Source organism: Triturus cristatus, chromosome 3_2, assembly GCF_964204655.1.
Source record: "Triturus cristatus chromosome 3_2, aTriCri1.1, whole genome shotgun sequence".
In the NCBI taxonomy this organism is placed as follows: domain Eukaryota; kingdom Metazoa; phylum Chordata; class Amphibia; order Caudata; family Salamandridae; genus Triturus; species Triturus cristatus.
The window spans coordinates 368,579,840-368,605,628 of record NC_140584.1 but is presented as its reverse complement, the minus strand read 5'-3'; the positions used below and the strand labels follow the sequence as shown (position 1 = coordinate 368,605,628).

The following is a 25,789-nucleotide window of genomic DNA, read 5'->3' as shown; positions in this document are numbered from 1 at the left end:
CCAACATATGGTTTCGAAACCGAGATAGACTGCCACCAGTTGAATGGACTGTATATGGGGAAAGTTTTGCACTCCAATTTAGCTTGCTCAAACATACAACGCCACATATCCTAAGAAATGAAGAGGAAGATATTTGCCAAAATGATTGAACTTTCCCCAAAAGTAAGTCTTTTACTAGATGAAGCCACTGCGTTAAATAGGTAAAGTTCTTTAATTGTGTACATGCGAATGCAGCTACCTGGCATGGGCTCCCCAGCCAATATTTTTGTTGACCTCATTAAGCAGAGTGATTTGTCAGCTGATGGCATAGTAAACAGTTTACTATCTGCACTAAAAAAAGATTCAATTAACATAAGTGAGGACTTTGACCGCCACAGTGGTGTTGTGAAGAGGTTGCAAGAAAATATCTCTCCCAATATTGTAGCCTGGCACTGCTCAACACAACATCGCTTGGCACTTGTCGTTCATGATGTCATGAAAGATATTGGCACTACAAATCATTTAAAAAACGTACTTGATGAGCTGTATTCTCTATTTGCTACATCTGATAAAAACTGTTTGGAGCTAAGAGAATGGGCAGAAGCTCTTGACATTTAGCTTTGCAGAATAGGTAGAGTGTTAGATACTCGTTGGGTTGCATCAAGCTTCAGAACAGTGGAGGCTATTTGGAATGCTTATCCTCTCTACAAGCACTTTACTAGTGCAGCTGATGATGGTTCCTGTGACAGTTAAACACGAAATATGTACACAGGCCTAGGGAGGCGATTATCATCTATCGAGTTTGTTGCTAATCTTCACCTCATGTATGATGGTCTTCAGGGGTTATCAGAGTTATCACTTGAGTGACAGAAACGTGACTCTACAATCATTGATGCTCATCGAGCTATTTGTCGGCAAATAGCAGTGTTTGAGGTAATGATAGACAGGAAAGGGAACAATTTCTCACAGTGTAAAAAGGCCATAGAAGAAAATATATTCCAAGGTGTGATGCTGCACAAAGGAAAGACCACTGACAAAATCATTGAACAGGACCGTTTTTTCGTAGCCTTTCAGAAAATCGAAGACATCGTTTGTTGTCTACAGGAGGTACTAATTCTACTTGCATAAATGTGATTAAGAATTAAAAGGAGACTCCGTGAAATAAAGTATTTGCCTGAGTACACACAGTTTGCTTATTTGGGTAAAGCTGTGATTGAGCGCAAGGTTTCTGGTTTAGCTTTGTGCAATTCAACCTCACTAAATGGTAGCACTTTCTGTCTCCTTTTCACATCAAATGTCAATGCTTTTACTTCATTTCTTGGGCATAACATTAGAGCGTAAGTAGCAGAAAGGCATTATACTAGCCTGAGAAGACTGAAACCACAGTCTGCACTCATGTTCCCTCTGCCAGTAAGTGCCTGTATGTATCAATTGTCTGGCAGGCATTAAGACCTCCTCAAGGGGTGGGCTTCGTGCCTGTTTCCTGGATCCCATGCAGGGTCCTTGGTGGCTGGCAACAGTAACAGAAAGAGGCAGAATCTCTGCTTTTAAGGCCTGGACGAAACCCTTAACCTGCCTCCTAGCTTCTCACCACCAGTGCAGTCTACTGTGCTAAACCATAGGTCAGGCAGCACTGGTGGGGAATACATGGGACTTCTAGCCTTTTCTGTCCCTGCCCTTCGGTCTGCATCTGCTGCTGCAGCTCAACGTGAGCACTACTTGCCTCTAGTAGCTCATACCGTTGCTTTTCGGTTTCAAACTTTAAATGGGGATTTTCATCCTGTGGGTGTTTGCTGGTGAAAATCATTAGAAACTGAAAACCAGACAGCTGATGTATGTGTTATATTGCCATTTTGAATGTTTACAATTACCCCACCATACAATAAGTTGGATAAATGATATACTGTATTTAATATTCATGTTTGAATGTACTGTTTTAACCTCTTGAGTGCCCATAACGAGATGGTCTCGTCATGGGCCGCGGTTGCGCTGTGCCCATGACGAGACTATCTCGTCATGAGTCCCGCCGGCTAATGAAACGCCCGGCACAGGGCGTGGAAAGGGCGGGGCACTCAAGGGGTTAACACAGTTTGTTCTCCATTTTATACATTTGCACTGTGTATATAAAGCACTAATTGCTTTGAATTTGTATCTTGGAGGTGGGTGGGTGGCAAACTATGGTCGAGTGGGATGTTAATTACCAATGCTAAGATTTTTCATGCAAGGTTAGTCATTTGTTGACTTATGAATGTTATTTTAGATGAATCTGCAAAATACAATTCTTTTAATTTGTATTTAGATGGCGGAAGGTGACAACGCAGACCAGCTGCTGGCTCCAGAGTCACTGGTCAGTGTTGCTTTCCTTGTTTTCCCTAGATGCAATGAAGTAAAAAGTCAGATAGTAAATAATGCGCCTGGTTTAACAATGATCAAAATGTTCTTGTCACTGTCTTTGATGCTAGTACTATAGAAGGCTATGTGATTGGCTTCATCTCACCGAAGTCATCCGTTACAAAGCTGAAATGTGACATGGCACAATACTTCCCAAGTAAAGGGGCCCTAAAAACCATGTTTGCTCTTGGAGCAATTTAATATTGTCTCTCATCGAATGGCATGAATTTTATATAGGTCCCGTTTAGGCAGGCTGTGAAAGAGATTAAACTCTAGGCATATAGCAACTGTAGTGGATCCAGATGAAGCCTGAGTAGCAAAACTGGGGGAAGCTCGCTGCACCGGTCAAAGGAATGGTAAAAAGTATGTTCAAATTCTGAAGCCTCTTGGTTTAACATGAATAAGTCATTGATGACCTAGGGTGTCTATGAACATAAAAACAGGTTGATGCCAAGTAGTAGTCAGAAAGGTACATATCTCGATTAATTGCCTACCTGGGTAGAAAAGGGGCTTTACTGAGGGCAAACACCTGTGAAAAGTTCTGTGGTACTTTGTTTGCCTGCTACCACAATCTATGTTCAAAACGCCTGCCTTGTAGGCTCCATGGGTGGGAGAGCAAGGACGGGATTATGTGGGGGTGATATTTCTCAAATGAGAAAGTCTGAAACGATTAGAATCCTGTGTTCTGTCTTGGGACTTGACATAAACATAACTGGATATGGGGAGGTATGGCCAAGGAGGCCAAAGATGGTGGCCACATTTCTGTAGCACTCCAGTACTCCTCAATCATCCGTGAGCATCCTGAGGCTTACCAAGCCTACTCTCCTCTGCTAGTACTGCTGCCAGGGAGCCCCGCTGCCAGATGGCCCCCGAACCAGTTCTGCTACCTGCCAGGGATCACAACTGGTGGGCGGCTGCTCCCCGGATGCGGTTGAGGCCTGAGAGTGCAGCCACCTCTGCACAGATCTGCGTGCCTTGTCGGACCCGATGATTGCCGGGGCCCAGGGAAAAAAGGAGTATACACCGTGGAGGAAGAGGATGTGGCGGCCTTAGCTGTGGTCTGCATGCCGGCTGGGCCAGGTGCAGCCAACTGAGGCTGTTGCGTGTGGTGTGGCCTGCCCATATCGACGCAGCATCAGAGTTGCACGAAGATGCAGCCCCCCCACTGCCAAACCACCGGCAATAGTCTGACTTGTGGCAACTGCTGGGGTTCTGGGTCCTCACGCCTACCACCTTCTACTTTTGGGAAGAAGGGATGCCCCTGCTGGAGAGTGAATGGATCACCCCGGCTACAGACCCATACCCAGCTGCTCGCGCTTCCCCCCATCTATCTCCCTCCATGCGGGGGGACCGTGGCAAGCGGCTTGGGAATCTGACACCTGCTTGACTGTGAAGGGTCCTGAGTGGGTCCCCTAGAGGCATTTGGGCCACTTGGGGAAAGGCAATAAACCTGGGGGGACCCCCTCGGAGACGGCTGGGCTGGTGAATGCATGGCCTTCCCCTTTTACTCCATTGTTGGAGCACGACCTAGGCACTGCACCGCAACGTCAATACACAGTGGCTAGACCTCTGCGGCCCTGATCTCTATTCATGACCAAGATGGGGAAAGACAAAGGGGCCAACATTCACACCTATGCCAAAATAGACAGGTTTTCTGTGCAAATGCCTCAGGGGACCAAAACGTTGACAGATAGCTTTTAATTGCACCAGCCCTCCCCATCTGGTGACCTGGGGACTACACTGCAAGCTATTCAATCCTCTTGAGAGGCGGTCAAAACTAAGTTTGGGGAAGGACAGATTGATGTCTCTTCTGCACCAAGATCTCCAAAATGTCATCCACCAGGTGAGTAAAGCTGAATGCAGGGTGTCTATCCTTGAGGACGAGGTGGTTTCTCTTAAACACAGTGTCCAAGCATTTCTCGATCACCAGTGTCCTGGAGCACCGCGTGGAAGATGCAGAAAATAGATCACGGAGAAATAACCTGTGCTTCATTGGTTTTCCAGAAAGCGGGAAGATCCTTCACCTGGAGCAATTCCTAGAAAGATGGCTGAAATCCTGAGTACCAAAGGGCAGCTGTCCCCTGTTTTTACAATCGAGAAGATGCATTGTTCTATGGCTCAGTGGCCTTATCCTAAGGCGCCTCTCCCCATGATAGCCCGGGCCCTGAACTACAGAGATGCAATCCCACGTGCGGAATATCCGGTAGGAACCCTGACTTCTGAATCTGCAAAGATCATGATCTACCCTGATTACACCAGGGCAGCCCAACAATGGTGAAAGTCTTATGAGGACGTCGGGCAGAAACGCCAGGCCATGCACATACAATACATGCTCGTATTCCCTGCCGGGCTCAAAGTAATCCATGACTGTAAAACATATTTCATTGACACTCCGGAGGCAGTCTGGATGTGGGTGACCAAAACCATCAGCCCACCGCCAACCACCACAATCGGCATCCACCACCCAAGTCTCGCAGGAGAACATGGTTAAGGAAAGGCAGGAGCTACATCAGAAGTTCATCAGGATCCTCAGATCCTGAGAGAGCAAGATCTTGTAGCCATGATCGCTCCCTCGAGCACCATGGGGTGTACATCTTGGACCGTGACCAGCTATCTGAGTGTGAATTCAAGACAGGCCACGGATCATGGCGACCTTCTCCAATAGAGACATCATCGACTGGGCAATCCCTGCTAATGCCACACTTGCAAGACGACAGATGCTTTAAAGGAAGATGTGTCTGGTGGTGGGGAGTTGGGGGGTGGGGAGAGGATGGGTTTCTTGATTAAGTTTTGCTTGCACTGATCTTATAGCTCTTTTCCACCTTTTCGCACCAGACATAGCACTATGCACCGACCCACACTATACTGACCACCACTGCATACATTCACGATTGACTGCAGCCTTGGTGCCCATACCCACCATTTACCAACACTGAAACTCAGACTAACACAACTGAGGCAGTTTAGGTTTAAGTTTGAATGTCTACGGTCTTCTTGACTGGATTTAGCGAACAGAGGTCCTTCACCATGTCAAAAGGTACCAACCTACAGTTTTAATATTGCAAGAGACTCATTTGCTGGGTTCAAAGTGCCATTTATGAAGCGGTTTGGATATATGACCGGATGTACCATTTTGGGTACACAGAGGGCTCGCGGGAGTGGCAGTCCTTCTCCAGAAGTCCTTTCTGCTGCTGGTGACATCCATAACTGCTGACAGCAGTGAAGAAACCATACTAGAGCTCCCACAAGGGACCACGATAATAGGAGGTAACTTTAACGCCTCCCCAGACCCCCTTTTTACTTCTCCAGTGTACCTGGAGCAAGTCGCATATCTCCTGCTAAGCAGCTGCAGACTTGGATGGAATCCATGGGCCTGTGTGATGCCTGGAGGGTCTGGCACCCATAGACTTGGGAACATATGCACATCCCAGCAGTACATGAAACATTGTCTTGTATTGGCCTAATCCTCCTCCACGCCATGGGCCTCATACACCTGTCTGGGGTTACAATCCACCCACATGGCACCTCTGGCCACTCGCCCGTTGCTGGCCAGTTTGGGGCTGAAGGCGTGGCTTGCCTCCCCATCTGGTGCCTTAATGCCTGGCACTTTGCTAACTCTGACTATACAGATTTTCTGGAGACAGAAATCCGCACATAATTTGAACTCACCACAGGCACAGTATCCTCTGCTGGTACCCTTTGGGCAGCCGGGAAGGCTATGGTCCGGGAATTTGCACTGGGTTATTTCAAACGCCAAGAGAAGTCCAAACTTTGTCAAGGCGTAACACTCGCGCACCAAATATTAGAGTTGGAGCAAGAGGATATACGCGCTCTAACTGCAACTCGTAAATGTCAGCATGCCAATGCTCTTCTTACCACCCAATCTCATTGATCAATGTGGAGGTTAAGATACATGCAAAGGTATTTGTCAGCGGGCTTCAGCGTGTCCTCCCCAGCCCTATTCATCCTGACCAATGTGGCTTTGTGCCTACCAGAAGTACTAGACACTGCATACGTCAAGTACAACCAGCCTTGGCCTACATTCAAACCTTGAAAGACTTGAGTGCTCTTCTTTTAATAGACTTCGAGAAGGCCTCCGACTCTATTGATTGGTCCTTCTCATTCAGGGTGTTGGAACAGATTTGGTCGCAAATTCACTACCTACACTGGACTGCTGTTTAACCGCCCCTTTGCTCAAGTGGGAGTTAATGGAATAATGTCAGACTCCTTCCCGATCCAAAGGGGCACTAGGCAGGGGTGCCCTTTATCCCCACTCCTCTTTGCACTTGCCATCACGCCTTTAGTGCAACTCTTTCACTGATCTGAGCGGGTTACAGTGATGGCAATGGATTTAGCAGGCGGAGGACAAAATTACTTCTGCTGATGACATTATCCTCTTCCTAGCTAATCCCCACCTCTCTCGCCCAGGTGCCCTGGAGATACTTTCCTGTAGGGGGCTGCCTCAGGTCTTTGTGTGAACTGGCACAAATCTCTCCTGGTCCCTATTAAAGGTGCCCAAAGCACAATAGACTGGCAATCGTCCATTTCCATTCAGAGGCTAAGCTTCTTATACTTGGATATTCTCATTTCCAGGGATCCGGAGCTGGCCTGTGCACTCAGTCTCTACCCGTTATTACTAGGATGAGACCTCTGGAAATGGAAGCGTGGGTGGGGGTGCCCCATGGTGGGCGGATAATGGTTGGAATAGCCACAAATGATGGCCAAGTGTGACATTGCCCATAGGTGGAAATCCTCTCACCCCTCCACCCTAACTGAATGGATTAGTGTGTTCAGATAGAAAAGCCAATATACCTTGCCAGTGGCTGCCTGCAGAAGCATCATCAGATTTGGGGCAAATGGTGGTCCTCTTATGGACTGGACTCTGATGACTGATAAGGGAGGGTTTAGGGAGGTGTGGGATTGGTGCAAGCAGGCTTTCACTATATGTCCACTGTGGAATATGCTTTTGTTCTCGGTTACCAAGAAAATAATACTGCTGGATTATCAACAAAAAAACCATAACTAGATACCTGCTACAGCAAACATGGATGCTAAACAGAGGTTTGTGGATGTCATCGGCTAGTTCAAAAGTGTTATTTGCCCATGTCAAAGTCATTGTATCAGGAGCAAAGGGGCAGGAGAATGTGGCAGCTAAGAGGGTTCATTGGAAAAACACCAAGGCGGGGTCAACGAGTACCAGTCACGTGTAAACAATGAACAACAGTGGTTTTGATCCCCATTGCGTTTTTCTTCCTCTCTAGAAATGCAGGGCATAGCCACCAAAATCTACAGCCTTCAAATGGCCTGAGCATGGTATTGTCTTCACTCTCTATGCTTTATAAAGCAACACAATCTAAGCTCAGTTGGATTTAGGAAGAATATTCTTTGTTTTAAAATTAGGTTTGCCAATTAAACAACTTTGTCATTTCAATATTTAATCAGTCTCCCTAGTAGAGATTTTGCAGGAACCAGCAAGTCAGAATCTGTATACTTTCTTAGATCTTTGCATCAGCTGTCATTGTGGCTGTCAGTATGACTTTGAATGATGAGAGCACCTTGCATCTAGCGGGGTGCCCTCTTCCATTAGACAATTGTTGGAGGGGCCTGACTACTACCCCTACTGCTCTGGCACCACTGGTGTCCTTTTCCTGCGGTGCATCAATAAAGCCTGTTGACCTGGATGTAGTCATCAGTAGGAGAATGGCAGTAGGTTTATATACTGGTGTCACCAAGGTGACATCCTCTTTGTGTCCTAATCGTCACAGATGGCAGCACACATGGCAATGGAAAAGCTGCCCAATCAGACCTCCTCAATTTTTGTTTCAACCAGATATATGGGGAAATAGTGCGAACAATATAACTTGATGACCTAGAGCTACGTTTTTCTTTTCTTTATAACACTCTTCATGATAATCTAAGGTAGGTTTGTGAGGAGGGCCGACCCGCTGGTGGTCTAGGCCTTCTAGTCCTTCCTTGGGGTGGCCCACAGTTTTTGTCTTGTTCGTATTTGATCTTTTGCTGTGCAATTGTTTGTTGGCTTCCTATGCCTGCCACATGTGGGGATGTAATTAACAATATTTCTGAATTCTCCATGACAATGCAATTTTCTGTATTAAGATATTTTCGGACTCAGTATAGTGAAACAAGTGTACCAAGCCTTTGAGTAATGCTTTCTTTCAAGTAAAATCAAGCTATGTTCTACATACCAACAGAGCTCTCCCAGGCTATTTTGTGTCTAACTTCTATATATACTGGGAGAGAGTTCCAGATAATGGGGGCATTGCCCGAGAAGGAGCAAACCATGGCTTTCTTTATTTTTTGGGGGGGAGAAGCAGGGTGTTGGTGCTTCTTAGGTTTCTCTTTTGGCCTGCCTTTGTGAGTTTGGCCACCAGGTAGGCTGGTTTACCAGTGTGATGAACTTTGTGAGTGAGACCAGCAGTTTTGAAGTAGCACCGAGCTTCAACTGGGAGCCACTTTAGATCTTTCAGGGAAAGGGAGAGGTGACTGTGTCTTTTGAGTCTGGCGAACCTCCTTGCTGTTGCCTTTAGTGTGGTCCTGGGGGGCTAAGTGGAACTTCACAGTGCCTGTGAGGGTAGCGATCCCATTGTCTAGTATGGACAGAACCAGAGCTTGAGGTGCAGTTTTGAGATCATTCAGAGGGAGGAAGGGCTTGATTTTATTTAGGAGTTTTAGATTGTAGAATTCACTGCTTGCTGTATTCTTTGTGTGAGCTCATGTTCACACTTTGGTCAAGTAGGATCCCAACAGATTTGGGGGAGCAAGCCTAGGACAGATTGCAACTTCGAGAATTGATGAAATTTAGCCACTCTTGGACCTGGGGCATGGAGGGGTCTGTCGTTATTGGACAGGAGAAGATTTATTGTCTTGTCTTGGTTGAGTATCAGGTGGTTGTGTGACAGTTTGGGATTTTGAGAGTGTCATTTAGCCACGTATGTCATTTAGGGCCATATGTACGTAGCCGAATACCGGTCGGTAACAACCGATTGTCGGTAATTATACCGTTACCGACCGGTATTTAGGCTTTTGACATGTAGGGGGCTCATTTCTGTATTCGGTAATTTACCGAATCGGTAAAATTACCGAATCGGTAATTTTACCGATTCGGTAAATACCGAATACAGAAATGAGATGTAGGGGGAGTGTGTGGTGGGTGTGGGGAGTCGTTATTTACCACCAACTGTAAGTTGGTGGTAAATGACAAATGACTCAGTAAATGCATTTTTTAGCCCTTAGATGTGTGCAATGTGGCAGACACACATGACCTCAGGGCATGTATGTGTGCCACATGTGCACACATGCAGAAATCAGGGGTGCAACAGGGTGTCAATGTGACACCCTGCCACCCTTGATTAAGCTCCCCCCATTACCGATTCGGTATTTACCGATTCGGTATTTACCGATTCGGTATTTACCGATTCGGTAATGGTAACTGGCTTCCCATTGATTCCTATGGGCCTCCTGGCCCATAGGAATCAATGAGATACAGGTTGCCATTACCGAATCGGTAAATACCGACTCTAAAATACCGACACTTACCGATTCGGTATTTTTTTTCCTACATTACATTTACCGATTCATAAATACCGAATCGGTATCATTCGGTATTTATGAAGTGGTAAATGTAATTTACCTACATAAGGCCCTTAGTGTGTATAGTTCCAGGTATAGCTGGATGTCGTCCGTCGAACGATTGCAGAACCTAGCCGTCTGCTCTAATCCATTGTTTGAGAGTGTTTAGAAGAAGCTTGTGGTTGACCATGTCGAAGGCCACTGATCGGTCTAAGAAGATGAGCATGTAGCATTGGCCTGCATCCAGAGATCTGTATATATCATCTACTATATTTAGTATAGCTGTTTCTGTGCAGCATCCCTTCCTAAAGTCTGATTGGTGTGAATGATGGAGATTCAGAGTCAATGTGTTGGAAGAGGACACATTTCTCAAGAATGTTTGCCTGGAAGGGAAGGTTGGAGACAATCCTGAAGTTGTTGAGGTCATTCAGATCTGAGTCCAGTTTGTTTTGTTAGCAGTGGAGTGACTTGGCCTCATTTGAGACAGTCTGCCATAACCCTGGTACATATGAAGCAGTTTATTATCTTAGTCCAGAGAGGGGTTATGACGTGATTGAGCTATTTTGCCAGGGAGGTCGGAAGGGGGTCTGCGAGGTGGGAGGAGGCTTTTGATTTTACAGTCCTCTTAGAGATGTCCACCTCCATGAGGGGGTTGAACCTCTTCCAGCTCCTGGGACTTGTGCAGGACCCTGGGATTTGATTGCACACGCTAATCTCAGGGATAGGGATCACTGTTTGGGAGTCCAAAGTGTGTGTGGGGGAGTTTCTTCGCTCCGCTGTGGGGGGGTGTTTCCAGTGGATGCCTGCATGTGGCAGTCTAGAGAGCTATCTATCTTTGTGATTTTATCATTGAAGAATGTAGCAAATTTGTCACAGCATTCTTTGGAGACCTCCGTGGCTGTTTTGGTTGTTTTGGAGGTCTGTTTAATGTTGAAAAGCTCTTTAGGGTGTTTTTTTTTTTTTTTTTTTTTTTTTTTTGCATTATCTAATTATCTAATGCACTGCAGAAGAAGGCTGGTTTTTCTTTCATAATGTGATTTTTGTGTTTCCTACATTCTGTTCTGAGCTGGTGAAATCCTGTTGTGGACGGTTTAGTTCACTAATGGTTTAGTTCACCAAAGTCTTTCTGCAGCTTTTAGTTGCCTTCATTCAGTGTTGAGGTCTTTGTTAAACCAGGACCTCGAGGGAGTGTCTCTGACCCTTTTTAGTTTCAGGGGGATACTTGTTCTGAGATGGCTGTCCTCATTGAGTTATAGTGGGTTGTGAGTTCATTCGTTGAAAGGTTATCTGTTGGTGAGTAAAGTAGTGACCTCATTCTTTCTTCAAGATCAGGTAGAGGAATCTTACTTATGTTCCAAGACCATTGGAGAGGAGAGTTTTCTGAGTATGGATAGGGTGTGGTTTTGCTTGGATCATGTGGAACAGAATGATGTCATGAGCTGACCATTCGACTGGGAGGATGCTATCAATAGTTATCGCTTCATCGTGGGCAATAATTGCGTCAAGAGTTGAGACTGTGTTGTGGGTTTGGTCTTTACAGTACTGGATTTAGGTTTTTGTTGAGTAGGGTGTGTTTAAAAATTTGAATTAGTGTGTTTTTCTCGTGATTCCAATGGAGGATTAAGTCACCTAGGATTGTGTATTTGGCATTGGAGAGTGATCAATGTGTTACCAGGTCTGATAGGTGTTCACCGAAGGACAGTACATTGCCTGGTGGGTGGTAGAGGAAGTTGCATTAGGTGGTTTTATTTTTTTTTATAATTCTGGTGGTGCTGAGATATTCAAATGTGTTGTAGGGGAAGGTGTCAATTTCTGCCATACTGATGCTATTCTTGTGGATAATGGCTAAGCCACCATCTTGGCGATCCTCTCTGTCTTTTTTGATGATGGAGAACCAAGGTGAGACTAATAGGTCAAGGATTGGGTATGAGGATTCATTAAGCCATGTTTCTGTGTTAAACACAATATCAATGTCATGCTTCAGGATGGCTTCGCCAGTTCACTTGCATGTTTGGTTACTGATCTACAGTTTGAGCATGCAGTTAGTATTTCTGCTGCAATTGTGCTTCTGAGAATGTGGTGCCCTGGGGATATTGATGTGGTGTGCTGGTGGCCTGGTCGTTTTACTAGATGGTGTGATGTCTCTCCCAATTCCAGTGATTGCCTGTATCATAGAGGTGCTTTTTTTCTTCTGGATAGTGCCTGGCGATATGTTTAGGCTAGCTGTTTTGCCTCACTTAGAGAAATATATGGGCTTGTTCTTTTTGACCTGTGAGCTTGGTTGTTGAGAGGTGTTGTGATCCAACTATTCAACTGTAACTTAGACATCCATAGGGGTTGTCTGGCGTTGAGCATCCCCAGGATAAAGTTTTGAGGGTTATTTAGGATTTTGTTGATAATCTGAATTACTTTCTCAAGTTGACTTTCCATGTGAATTAGTTGCTCATTTAGATCAATCGTGGATACTTGATTCAGTGGTGAGGATGAGGAGTAGTTTAGCTGCACGTCAGGTGTGTGGTGTTCTAGACTAGAGGAATACAGGTCCATGAAAATGCAATTCTAGATGCCATGTGTTTCTTCCCTGGTAGGGTCATGTACAGTGAAAAAGTTGTGTGGGCACTGTACTTTCAGTCTTCAGTTTGGTCAGGGGTGATGGTAAGTGAGGGATGATAGTAAGTCATGATTGCTGTTTGCAGGTGCTGTTAGGTTGACATTTCATAAGGTAAGGTATGGGAGTATGGGGTATGGGGTGGTGGTTGATTGGGGGAAGATTGTTGAGGGAATTGTTTGGTTAGAGAAGGACTGGCATTGTTTGAGCTGTCTGGTAGCTGTGTTGGGTCTAGCTGAGCGGTCCTCGCTCTGAGAGCGAGGGGTTGTGATGTAATTTAGTGGGATGGTGGTATCGGGCTCTGTAGGGAGGTGACGTGGGTGGAATATGTGATGGGGAAAGAGAGAGTGGGAATTTCTGGTGTGACTCGTGAATGATTGGAGGTTGGGTTGGGAAGGGAAAGTTGTGTGAATGGAAGATAGTATTATGAAGTGTAGGGAATTTGGATTCAAGAGTGTGTAGGTTGACGTCATTGGCTTGGATCATGACAATTCCATTTCTGTAGATAGTTATGGAGGCATTGCCTTTGAACGTAGGCGAGTTAGAAATTGCCAATTTGCAAGTGTTCCACAGTGTTGTTTGATCAGTCTGTTTTACTTTTTTGGCAGCCGTGGTTGAGAGGTTAGGAGGGTAAGTGATGTTGAAGGAGTTCGGACCATGTGGTTTAATGTTTTTGGGTAGTGAGAATAATAAAAAGCTGTATCTACTGGTTAACAAGTAGTATTGCAGGGTGCTCTGACACTATGACTGCGGTCCTCTAGCTCTACAGTAGTCTCTAATTGCATTGCAAGAAGATATAGTATAACGAGATTAGAGTGTTGCTTATCTGGAAGTTAACATAGTTTATGATATGCTGGATCTCAAATGGGTTGGAGTGCCACCGCGCAGCTGCTTGAACTGTGAATCTGCCCCACCCCCCATATGACCAAACAAAGTTGGGGGGGAGGGGAGTCTGCATGCATTGGTTAGTGATGGACCAAAGCTCAAGCATAGCTACCTAAAGTACTAGTTTGTAATGTTAAACACAAAAGGCGATGGGAGGAAAGCTTGCAAATAGCCTTACCACTGGCAGTTGCTTGGGGTATCGTTTCAAGCCATTTCTTTTACTGTCTGTGCCACTCTAGACAGAGTCTTGCCATATGCTAATCAGTACTGACCCTGCTCCTCATGGAAACAGTATCTCAAACTACCAAGCATGGCCCCCTCCAGAGGGGACTACAAGAAAACCCCAGACTGGTTTCGACCTTATTAAGCCTCACCAGTGAGTTATATATTGGATCCCATGGCACAGTGAGCACACGCCCCATGTCGGGGTATACCCTTGGTTACTTATGGTGTAACATCAAATACAAAAAGTGATGGGAGGAATGCTTGCAAATAGTCTAACCTCTGGCAATCAGTCTAGGTAGCTTTCCAACTTGTTTTTAACCCACTGCCACACAAACAGCGGCATGCTATGTGCAAATTAGTTTTCATCCTGCTCCTCATGGTAGCAGGCCATCACAAACTGCCAGGCAAGGCTCCTTCAAGAAGGGACCACAAGCAACGCCCAGACAGGTTTCTGCCTTATTAGACCTCATCAGTGTGGTGTATCTTGGATCCTATGGCACAGGGAGCAAGGGGCCCATGCCTGGACATACCCTTGCCACTTGGGCATAATATCAAAAACATGGATGATGAGAGGAAAGCTCACATGCTCCCAAACCACTGGCAATCGCTCTGGGTATCATTCCAACACATCGTTTGTCACCCACCGTGCCACTCTAGACAGAGGCCCGCCTTCAGCAAATCAGTACTGACCCTTCTCCTCATGGAAGCAGTCCATGCCCAACTGCTAGCATTAGTTTAGTGTTGAGAATTGGTGTCCCAGTGCAGGCGGCCTACCTCGCTGTGCACATTTCTCTAACCTGAATTTTCTGCAGAATGAGCAACCAATGAAAAGAAGTTAGTAAAACTCCCAAATGTGTTTTTGTAAGTACTCTGGATAATGTGATTTGATGATCTGTATCTTCCATAGTGCATATTTTGACAGCCCTCAAGGAAAACTGCGGGTGTAGTACAACCATCACTGCACCAGTTTGATGATGGCTGATCCCAAAATGATAGAACTTCACTATAAAAGAAAACTCTTGTAATATGATTACGCAGGAAAAATCCAGTTGTAATTCCATTAAGGTGCATAAACTATGCTTAAATTATCTAGAAAGAGTTGACTCTCCACCAAGGTTAAGAATGAATAGTGGTGAATAAATATTGACTGCATGTTTGCGATACTAAAACATTTCCTTAGTAGGCTACACCTAGATTTTATTGATCTGTAATGATATGTTTTCTTTTATGCCACAACAAGAAGAGTGTTGAACATGCATAACATTGTCTTGTTTCGATTATTTATTATAAAACAAATACAGCACATTAAAAATAATGGAGAGGAGTGATTTGATTTTGTGGTGTTCAGCTACACATACGTATGATATATTTGTCTTGTTATTGACAACACTTGAAACCTTGAAAGGATTCTGGTAGATGATATCATGTGGCCGCGATGGACGTGCTGCAATCCACAGCTCCGATAACACTGCTTCACAATTATCTGGGCTGTGGAAGGATAGGCAAGCCGCAGACAATTCTAAATCACCACTTCTATCTGAGAATGTGGGAAACTGCACCACACATCAAAGAAGGCTCTCTAAGGTCCTGGGAATATACATTGTTAAGGCGGATCTATTACTAGTTTACAAAAATGGTGGATGCCAATGTTGATCGAAATATATGATATCTAATTTGTGAAATTTCCATTTAGTATAGTTCTGTCCTCATGACGTGGGCATTCTTTTCATAGTGTGCACGCTATCAGACCACTGTTTTCACAGACTTCTGGTTCCATGAATAACACATGGCTTATTTTAACTGCATCACACGCCAATTGAATTATGTGGTTTCACTGCAAAAGTCTTATTCAATATCACCATGGAGCAGATTCAAGTTTTGAGATTAAAAATTAAAGTATACGGTAGAGGTATGTGTTGCGTTTATGTAGCTGACTGACTACTATGTATCCAAAGGCGGACTGACGGACCTGTGTGATTATCCAAGCTTAAGGTTTGAGCCTAAATGTAACTCGTGCCATCAGCAAGATAGAGACATTATTGTACATAAAAAAAATAAAAAACAGGGACATTTATTTCTACTAAATACATAAATCGTGCACATTTCCTTTGGCTACGAATAGATGCAAAGATAATATCAATCAATTTAGGTTAAAGAAAATTGCCTGCCACTACATATATTATTTTGTAAAAGGAAGTCCCAGGAACGGAATTGTGTGGCACAGTTGGCATTGAGTCAGTCACAAGATCAGTCTAATATTGCAATTTTAAGGGGTTGGAAGGAAGGGTGTTTGCTAGCATGATTTCTGGTCATGTTCAATGTATTAATGATATGATATAAATTCGAACCCTCCAGAAATCTGCATTTGATGTTGTATCAAGTATATTAATGAAAAGAACACTACGCGCAGAGAGTATATTTTGCAATTGATAATAGTACGTACAGTTGTTGAAACCTCTTCTTTTAAGCGACAGAGAAGTTAACATTTATAAGTACGTTTTCATCTGTAGATTTTTTGTTAACCTTTATGCATTAAGTCAATTTTAAATTTATTGTGAATGTTGTTGGCATACAGTTTGTGTGGAGTGTTTTTCCTTTAAAGTGCCTAGAGAATGCATGATTATAAATCCCACCTGTGTAGAACGCTGAAATGGACTAAGACTGAATTCGAAAATGATAGCTTTTAAGGTCCTATAATCTTCGCATTGTACCACAGAAATATAGTAATGTTTTTAGTGTTAAGATGGGATGCAAGAGCAATGTCAGGAGTCTTGAGTTCATTTGCAAATTACTTGAAAATGCATTTTTTTCCCCAACAGGATGGTGATGATATAAAGAACCTTATAAGAGCCATCACAGCCCGTCAGCAAATTTTGCTTGAAAATCTTGTCACCTGCGATGAAATGTTGATCCATTTTTCAAGACTCAAGCCTGTAATAGCAGTTGAGTATCATCTAGGCAATGCTCGGCAGTGCCCCAGAATACAAGCAATTGCAAAGCCAGTAGGTCTCACCTTGTAGTGAGAGAGCCGAGCTGTTGGCTTTGCCAATGTTTCTCCGTAAAGCTTTGTTTAAATATTTTTTTTTTAAAGGATTAAAAAAAATCGAAATACTGGAGGAAAAGTTTTATAAATGGCATGGTTCATTTCTCAAATACTTTTCACTAGGGAAACTCTAAACAAAATGTAAAATGATTAATTAAGTGTAAAGGGAAACTCTTCCTAAGGCCTAATTTACTTTCCACAGGATTTAACAATTTAGTTTTTCTCTGTAACAGCCCAGGGAGCAGATGTATGGACCTCCATGAGAAATGTCATGCTAAGTACAGCTTCTGCCTCGGATGCTTGCTGAGTGCAGCAGATGGCTCGTCCGCAGGCGCCATGAAAGCCTTTGTTTCCCAGAACTTGTGCTTTGTGAAATGCAAAAGATAAAAAATAAAAAACCTTCAAGTAGCTTTCTCTGCCATAGCTCAGCCAAAATATCCCTGTTGCTATGCTTTTACAGACCAGCTGGTAGGGGTGGGGTGGAACTTGAGGGTTGAAGCAGCACAAGAGGGTGAAACGTAGCAAACACACGCACTCTCATAGAGTACTTTATGAAAAAGAAAAAAGTGGTACTTTAATTGTGAGCAGTGGAAGCATACCATTAGCCAATCAAAAGGATCTTAAAGAAATTATGCATTAGGGTAGGAAACAACACAAGGAAAGGAAGGTAAGCTATCAAATAAGAGCAAGCAAAAGAGTGACAAATTGTCTATATTTGTAAAGTGCACTGTCCCCCCCCCCCCCCCAAGGGTTTCCTGGTACCAACAAGGTGAGTGTGCTTGGCCCTGCCTAAGGTAGGTTGGTGGGTAATTGAAAAGCCAGGTCTTCAGCTTCTTGCAAAATACAAAGAGAGGAAACGGCTCTGGTGTGGAGTGGGAAGTTGTCCCACACTTTAGGAGTGATGTAAGGGAATGTCCATCCTTCTGAGCTGGATTTGTGTATGCATGGAATGTGTGCAAGGAGGAGTCCTGTGGAGCAGAGATATCTGGTGGAAAGAGATGCGACTGTTCAGATGGGGGTAATGGGGCTTAAGATGTATAGTGAATTCAATATGTGTGTGTGCGTGCATGTGAGTGTGTGTCAGGAGTTGGAATTGAGTGGGTTTGTGTATCGGAAGCCAGTGGAACTCCCTGAGGTGTGATGAGTTCTTTGAGGGTGTTGAGGATGACTCTGACAGCTTGTGTTCTAACCATAAGAAGGGGCAGATCCACACAGTTGCAGGTAATTTGGTGCTAATCTTGTGCGGATGGGGTGTAAGACCATGCTACATGCTGCAGAGAGGTCCAGGAGAATGAGGGCTGTCTTGTGTCCTCTGTGAAGGATCATGTGGATGTCGTCCGTGGCAGCGATGAGTGCTGTTTCTGTACTGTGGTGGGGCCTGAATCCAGACTGTGTGGCATCGAGGATCTGGTGAGGCGTCATTTGATTAGTTTCTCTCAAACCTTTGCTGGGTATGGGAGAGGGCTCTCTAGTTGACTGGGTCAGTGGATGGTTTCTTGAGCAGGGGCATGGCGGTGGCATGTTTCAATGTGTCTGGGAATGTGGCTCAGTCGATAGCCAAGTGCGAACACCCATCCTCAATGCTTCTGATATGTAGGAGTCCTTTGGTGAAGGAGTGTCAGATGGAGCCCCCAAGTGAATGGTGTTCATGGTGGCAACGATTTTGACAGGTGGCTTGTGCTGTCTGGTAGGCTCGACCCACAAGTGCACTTCTTGAATTCCTTTGTGCCTTCAAGCCCACTGAAGTTGTAGGTGACCTGTAACGATGATTCCCTGTCATTTACGTGCGGAGAGCTGAACTGCATGGAGAGAGTGGCTGAGAAAGACTGTTTAAGCTGTATGAGCTTTAAGGACAATACTGAAGGTTTCCTGTACACACTACCTATTCAACTTCAGAGTTGGAGTCCTCATTTGTGAGCAATGGCTTAATTAGACCAAAATCAAAGGAACCTCATAAACCCTTTGACCTGTAATATCACACGTGACATCACTACATTTTTCCCTATTGACCTGCTATCGCGTATGTTATTGGCAGATTTCGTTAAACATGTGAAGCTAGAACACTTCAGTGTTTTGATTTTGACCTCCCCTCTATGGAGCTTAGAGGGGAGGTCATGGGTATTAGGGGACTATTGAAGGACCTCTTGGATCGCACCCAATATAAATATTCTGAAAATTTACATCATATAGTGGACGATCCTATATCTACTAACGAAAATGACCTTGCCCCTACTGGTTGGGGTAATTTGAACAACGCTCTAGCAGGTGTTGAGACTTGGGAGCTGTTCTGTCCCCCCTAGGGAACTGTTTCCAAGTCTATTTGCAAAGATCGTATTACCATCCCCAGCTGGAGAGGAGGTCCCCAACAGGGCCCCAAGCCTGGAACATCGCATTCAGGGCTAATTGAGACCCCTAGACCCCCTGTAGACCGAGACCCAACGGCCCCTGGCCAGAGATCACCCAACATTATTTTCATGACTAATGTTCCAAAGATTTCTTCCCTAGGCCCTTATGAGTCTAGCGACTCACTAACTAATAAATCAATCCATTGGATTCGTCATGTACGAGGGTGTCGTTCAATTATTAGGGAGGACATCGTGAAGGCTAAGAGATGTTCTATCCCAGATTCTAATTTTGATGCGATTGAGTTAACCTTGGTGGATGCCCTACTAGTTGAGAATCTGGCTGCATTAGAATATAGAACCTCTTCCCCTGACCATTCTAGAATCCAGTTCAGGCGATGGTTAGTGACTTCTCCTAATATCATACCTAAAAGAGGAGTCCCACTCTTATCCTCTCTTGATAAAAATGATTGACTCCCTACGCTCCATCTAGATGAGAACACAATTAGTCCAAGTTCTACTGTCCAGGGCTCCTTCTCCTTACCTAATTTTAATCTTCCATCTTCCCAGACATTATCTGCCCAACCACCCAATCCTGTTAGCTTATCCGCGACGAATGAACTAAAAATACTGTCCTGGAATATAGCAGGCCTTAAGAAGAATATGAATATGCCGGCTTGGGTTGAGTTTGTGAGTACGCATGACGTCTGTGTCTTCCAGGAGACATGGAGCATGGAAGTGCTCTCGATCCCAGGGTTTGCCATCTATTCCATCCCTGCAATTTCTAGTGGCAAGGGTAGACCCTCAGGTGGACTCCTAATATGGATTAACCTCGATCTGGGATGGTCTATTACTTCTAATGATAGTAATAATCATGATGTCTTGTGTCTTTCTATCAAGGCCCAAAAAAAAGGTGAATTACTCAACCTCTTTAATGTCTACATCAGGGGAACAGTGAGTGGCAGGCCCTCGGCCATCTTGTGTGAATTAGAACTCCTCTTAGCACACTGCCCTCCTTCCTCAAAAACCATCATAGCCGGGGACTTCAATTGTACATTTGAGCCCTTGGGTACTGAGGACCCCCTGAATTTAGATGAAGAAGACATAAGATGGGAAGTGCCTCCTCTTTCCTTGGCTCCAATCAAAAAATGGACTGGGATTGTCATGCAGGTTCACGCCCTCATACTGGAATATGGCTTAAGAGCCGTAAACGGAAGAACCTTGTCAGACCTCAAGGGGGCGAACACTTTTAACAAACTGTCATGTCCTTCCCGTATTGATTATATCCTGCTGGATCTATGTCTCTGGGAAAGCCTAGTCGATATGGAGGTTGGCTTTACAGTAGACAGCGATCACAATCTTTTGTCTCTAACCTTGCAGAACCGATGGGCCTCTTCGATAACTTCTGCATGTGACGCTGACCACCTTTTTTCCAAAGAGGTAGTACCCTCCAATTGTGGCAGGCGGCTAAGGTGGCCTAGAGTACTAGCTGACGAAAAGAAGATCTCCTCTATATCTTTAATATTGACTGAAAAAACCAGAGATCTTGAGGAAGCCATGGCCTCGATACAGACGAGAGACAAGATCCCTATAATTCACCAGGAAACTATTTCCATGGTTGCGGAACAATTTCTTGGCAGCACTAGCTCAGGAAAAAGGAGACCTGGAAAAAATACTGTTAACCCTTGGTTCACAGATCTCTGTAAAGAGAAAAGAAAGGCGCTAATAGATGCGGTCAAGGATAAAAACAATAGCAGGGTCAAATTAGCAAGGAAGGATTATAACTTGTCCCTGACATTAGCTAAGCGTGCTTGGGAAGAGGATCATTGGGATGAGCTGAAAATAGCAGCTTTTAAGAGAAATTCTGCCTCCTTCTGGTCACTAATCAGCATTAAAAGTAGAGCAGGCACTGTCCCAATTCCAAACCACATTGACAGCCAGATTTGGTGGGACCACTTTGCAAACTTATATGCCGTTGACGCAGAGGGAGAGCGAGTGTCTAGTAGGGTTGTCCAATATTTACTCAATCCGGACCATATAACTCCTTTTAGTAGGGAGGAGGTTTTAATTGCTATCAATAGCATTATCCCAGCTAAAGCCGCAGGACCTGATGGCATCCCAGGTGATCTGTTCCGTTTGGAACCAGATGGTTGGGCCAAATATATCCAACACCTGATTAATAGCTTGTTAGAAGGCGACGAAGTTCCGCCATCCTGGAAACAAGCCAAAGTTATTCCCATTTTTAAGAAAGGTGACCGCCAAGTTGCTGCCAACTACAGGCCTATCAGCCTTGTAGATTGTATGCAAAAAGTGGTAGGACGTACTCTTCTTAACAGAATTCACCTTTGGATGGAGGAAGGGGAAATTTTATCCAAATGTCAAGCAGGTTTCAGGAAAGCTACTAGTACTATAGACCAAGTTTTCCGACTATTACTACTATATTGGAAAGTGGTTGTTATTGCAAAGGGGAGTTTATATCTCGCTTTTATCGACCTCAAGACGGCATTTGACCTAGTTCCACGCGCCAATCTGTGGGCCGTCTTGCAGGAAATTGGTTTACCCCCCTATATTTTATCCTTTTTAGTTCGCCTCCATGACGGTACCTCCGCAAGAATTAGATGGGGAGACCAAGGTCAGACTACTGAGAGTATCCCAGTGAAGAGAGGGGTCCGCCAGGGCTGTGTTCTGGCTCCCACACTTTTCTCGCTCTATGTGAATGGTGTGGTGGACTTTTTGAGCCACTTTCCAGCTGACGCACCAGCCCTGGCGGGGAAAAAATAGCTACACTTCTCTTTGCTGACGATACTCTCTTGATCTCCAAATCCCCCATGGGTCTCCAATTACTACTTACTCGTTTCCAGGAGTTTTGTACTCAAAGGGGCCTTATTATTAACATTACTAAAACAAAATTTATGGCCTTTAACCCTGGAAAACAGTTTAGACCGAAACTCATCCTTAATGGTTCTTATCTTGAGCAAGTTCATTGCTTTGATTACTTGGGGATGAGGCTATCGGACCAATTGTCATGGAGGCCACACTTGAATAAAATGCTACTTAGTCATAAAAGGGCAGCAGGGGCAATTGTAAGAGAACAACGTCTGTCTATTTCTAGACTAGTCTCCCCTGCACTGGTCATTTACGAGGGAAAGGCAGTTAGCGCGGCAACTTATGGAGCAGAACTTTGGGGGTTCGAAAAAATAGATGAAATACAAAAGTCAGAGAATAAGTTTTTAAGAGATATCCTCTCTGTCCCCCAATGTACTCCATTAACTCCCTTATTCCTCGATACAGGGAGGCGCAGGGTGAGCGATACTATTAGACTACGCCCCCTTTTATACTGGGCAAGATTAAGATCCACCCCAGAATTATCGCATTATGCGGCAGGTCTCAGTGAACTGATTTCTCTGGATACGGGTAAAAGGGTAAAATGGCTCCCTGATCTGAAGGAACTCCTGGTCTCGTTGGGTTTAGCTGACGCATGGAGGAACCAAGCCCAGCCCTCCAAGGCCGAGTTAAAAAAGATCTACTGGAATTGGATACTCCAGCGTCACCTATCCTATCCGAGGCACGGGAAACTCACAGAAGAATTTTTATTGTTTAAACATGTTGGCCATCTGGAACCCTATCTTGATTTCATACGAGTCCCTATGGATAGAAAGCTGTATATACTTTTGCGGATTGTGTCACTGTATCTTAATGTTTCAGTTGCTCAGAGGGATCCAGCCAAAAATCTCTCCCCTAGTTGCCCGTGTTGCGAAGCTCCCCACGAAACAATAGCTCATTTCCTATTTGCATGCCCGGCCTATCAGCAGGCCAGGAATAAATGGCTAAAACCTATTTGTGTTCAGCTAGGAACAAGGAATCATCTAGCTGCACTACGCATCTTGAGGTCAGATGCGTTTAGGCCAGTAATTGTGTGCGGAGTTGCAAAATTCCTGGGTCGGGCTTGGATCATTTGCACGAAAGCCATTTCCAAAGCCACTAAATTAGCCAATGTTGCTATTGATTACATTCTGAGCCCACTTTTTAGTGTCAAGAGGTCTAAAGGAATGAATTGTGATTTTGAGACCCCTTGTTGATTATAGTAAGTTGTTTTTAAAGGGAATTTTTATGAATTGCCATTTACTTTTATTGTTGTCATACCATGTACTCTTAAACATTTTATCTTTTTTAACCATTACAAAATTTGATGTATATAGCATTGACTGTACTGTATGAAAGCTTTTATGATATGAATTATCGAATAAAGCGAACAAGAAAGAAAGAAAGTTTTGATTTTGACTTCAGATGCAAAGCACCAGCTGGCAACAATGGTCAAAGCTAAAAAGCTGGTAAATCATGGAAATTAAAATGGAAGCGTTTGCAACTCTAAAAGTCAACATGTAATAGGATTTCTTAGTAACTGTGTGATAGCCCTATAGGTTTACCAGCCTCAATAGAATGGAATCTATTTTTCCTGGATTATTCCATTGCATGAATTCTTAATTAACTGCACAGCTAAGAATAGACACCGATGGCTCTTGTTTTTCTTGTTATTTTAGCAGAACGAAGCGATGCAGGAAGAATGCAGACCTGACGACTGTGAAGCCAGTTCAGAGATAAAGGTGGATGAGGAACCTCAGCAGTGCAAAAATGAAAATGAAGGCCTGCTGACTGTGGCTATGTCTGAAGAAAACACTAAAACCTACTAACTATTGCATAGACAGCTAAATACTGAAGCAGATTAACACTCAGTAAATGTATTCACTATATAAGAAATATTTTTATGTGCACATTGTTATAGAAAAAAAACGGAAAAAATGATACGGTCCTGTTGTACGATGTTTTGGGTGTGATTGAAGTTGTGGACCAGATCCAGTGATCCTCAAGGAGCTGCAGCCCTTCTGAACCAAGCCTGAGGGGCCTCCTGCGTCATCTCCATTGTCGTCGCAGTGACACTTGCGTAGATTGCATGACTGAAGCCCCATGCCACTTGCTGCAACCCTGGAAGGTGTGACTGCGGAACACTGTCTCTGGCCATGCAGACCTGGCTGCCCCACAAGTAAAGACTGCAAGTCTTTGGCGCCTGCCCACAGCTCCCCTCAGTACAAGTCGAGCCCAGCACTGCTCCTCAAGGGTGCTAGGCGGACTACACTTCTCTGAACAGCGAGGCTGTTGCCTTGAGGCACATAGCGCCGTACTAGTGCCTGGCAACTGAGGCACGTACGATCCCAGCGCCCGATTGGGCTGGTGCCAACATACCCCGTACAGCACCTACGAGTACTCCATTGTCGCCAGAAGGTCACGTCTGGTGAAGAGGACTGCTGAACTACCTCCACCCAGGGAGATCCCAGTTTAGCTGACATCCTACACTCTGGAAGACTCTGGCCCACCAAGCCTTCGAGTCTCATCTGTGCTGAAAGACTGCCAAAGCCCAGAAGACTGACACTGCCAAAAATTGCTGCTCCTGCCTCAGCCTTCTGAGCACTTGGTGTGAGGCCTGCAGCCACCACACATTTAGTGGAACCCCATGTTCGGTATGCTTGGTCCTGTATGCCACGGGTGAACCTCCCTTTGGTAAGCCCATTGCAGCTCTTTACATCCAGAAGATGAACGGGCAAGATGCTACATGGTCTACTAAGCCCCAAGAAGCGAGTGTGTGCCAAGAGACAGCCAGGGAGTGCTGCACCTGGTCCAGCCAGAGGCTATGCCACCAATATCTCTAAGCCCATAGATGAGAGGGAGAACAGGAGGGGGTGAATAGGATGCCACACCTTAAACATATGGGACTCACACCCGAATAGCTGGTATCTTGCGCACTATTGTAATGTGTAGAATTGTGCCTTTATATAGACTAAAGTCCTTGTCATTTTCAAACGAGAAGCACTGGGGTAGACCATTACCTTATTATGCTGCTGGGTTTGGCGCTGAATGCTAAGCATATGTACCGCCCTCTGAAGCTGCTGCCTGCTCGCCATTACTACGAGGACCCCAGGACAGTAGATGCAAACTATCCCTGCAGGCGTGGCCCAGTAGCCCCTTCCTGCCTGAATGTGGTCTGAAAATGGCCATCTTGGATATCTGGATATAACTTCCCTCACGGCCCACCATGTCATTGCTCGTCAGCCATGACCGAATGTAGCTGCAGCCAGGACCTCGATACACGGAGCTTGGATTTCTGCGCCAAGACCCATTGCTTCCTATTGATCTGTATTGAGGGTTATTTGGATAAAGAGAAGCATTCAGAAAGTTGTGTTGGTGATTAATAAAAACCTTTATATTACTTTTTCTAACACTGGTGGTTGTTGCATTTTACTAATTGTTAACCTTTGATAAAGCAGAACAGAATTGTGGAGTGGACTATATTACATGGAGAACTATTTTCTGTTTCTTCACAAGGCCCATTTGTGCTCTGAGAGACTTATGATGGAAAGCAAGTTTAGTATTGCACACAAGCTTTAAAAATATTTGTATTGAACCTTTTTAAAAGGTCTCATTACAATACAGTGCAGATTGATATGTTTACAATTCCAAGGGGGAAGGGTGCATTAGGAACAATGGAAACAAATGCCTTGTTCCATAAATGGTGCAGCACGTTAGATGGAACTGGAAGGTGAACAACATTCGAACTAATTCCTGGGGCAAATATACCACAATACAATGTATCTGCTTACAGTTAAGGAAGAGTTTGAGGGAACATCTGAAAGATAACTTGGACAGGGACTTCATTCAACACTACAGATCTCC

The 25,789-nt window shown here is 44.6% G+C and overlaps 1 protein-coding gene across 8 annotated transcripts in view; it reads left to right on the top strand.

Moving 5' to 3' along the window:
* LOC146857392 (uncharacterized) overlaps positions 1–25,337 on the top strand; it is a 35,637-nt gene extending 10,300 nt beyond the window's left edge. For 6 of the 8 annotated variants that reach the window (XM_085647885.1, XM_085647886.1, XM_085647888.1 and 3 more), the window contains exons 2-4: positions 2,279–2,326; positions 16,498–16,620; positions 23,605–25,337. In XM_085647885.1, coding sequence (XP_085504011.1) covers positions 2,279–2,326; positions 16,498–16,620; positions 23,605–23,754 — 321 coding nt within the window. In that variant the 3' untranslated portion in view covers positions 23,755–25,337. The remainder of the gene's footprint in view (positions 1–2,278; positions 2,327–16,497; positions 16,621–23,604) is intronic. The other 2 variants (XM_085647882.1, XM_085647884.1) reach the window with 2 other exon arrangements.
* Positions 25,338–25,789: the final 452 nt, after the last annotated feature.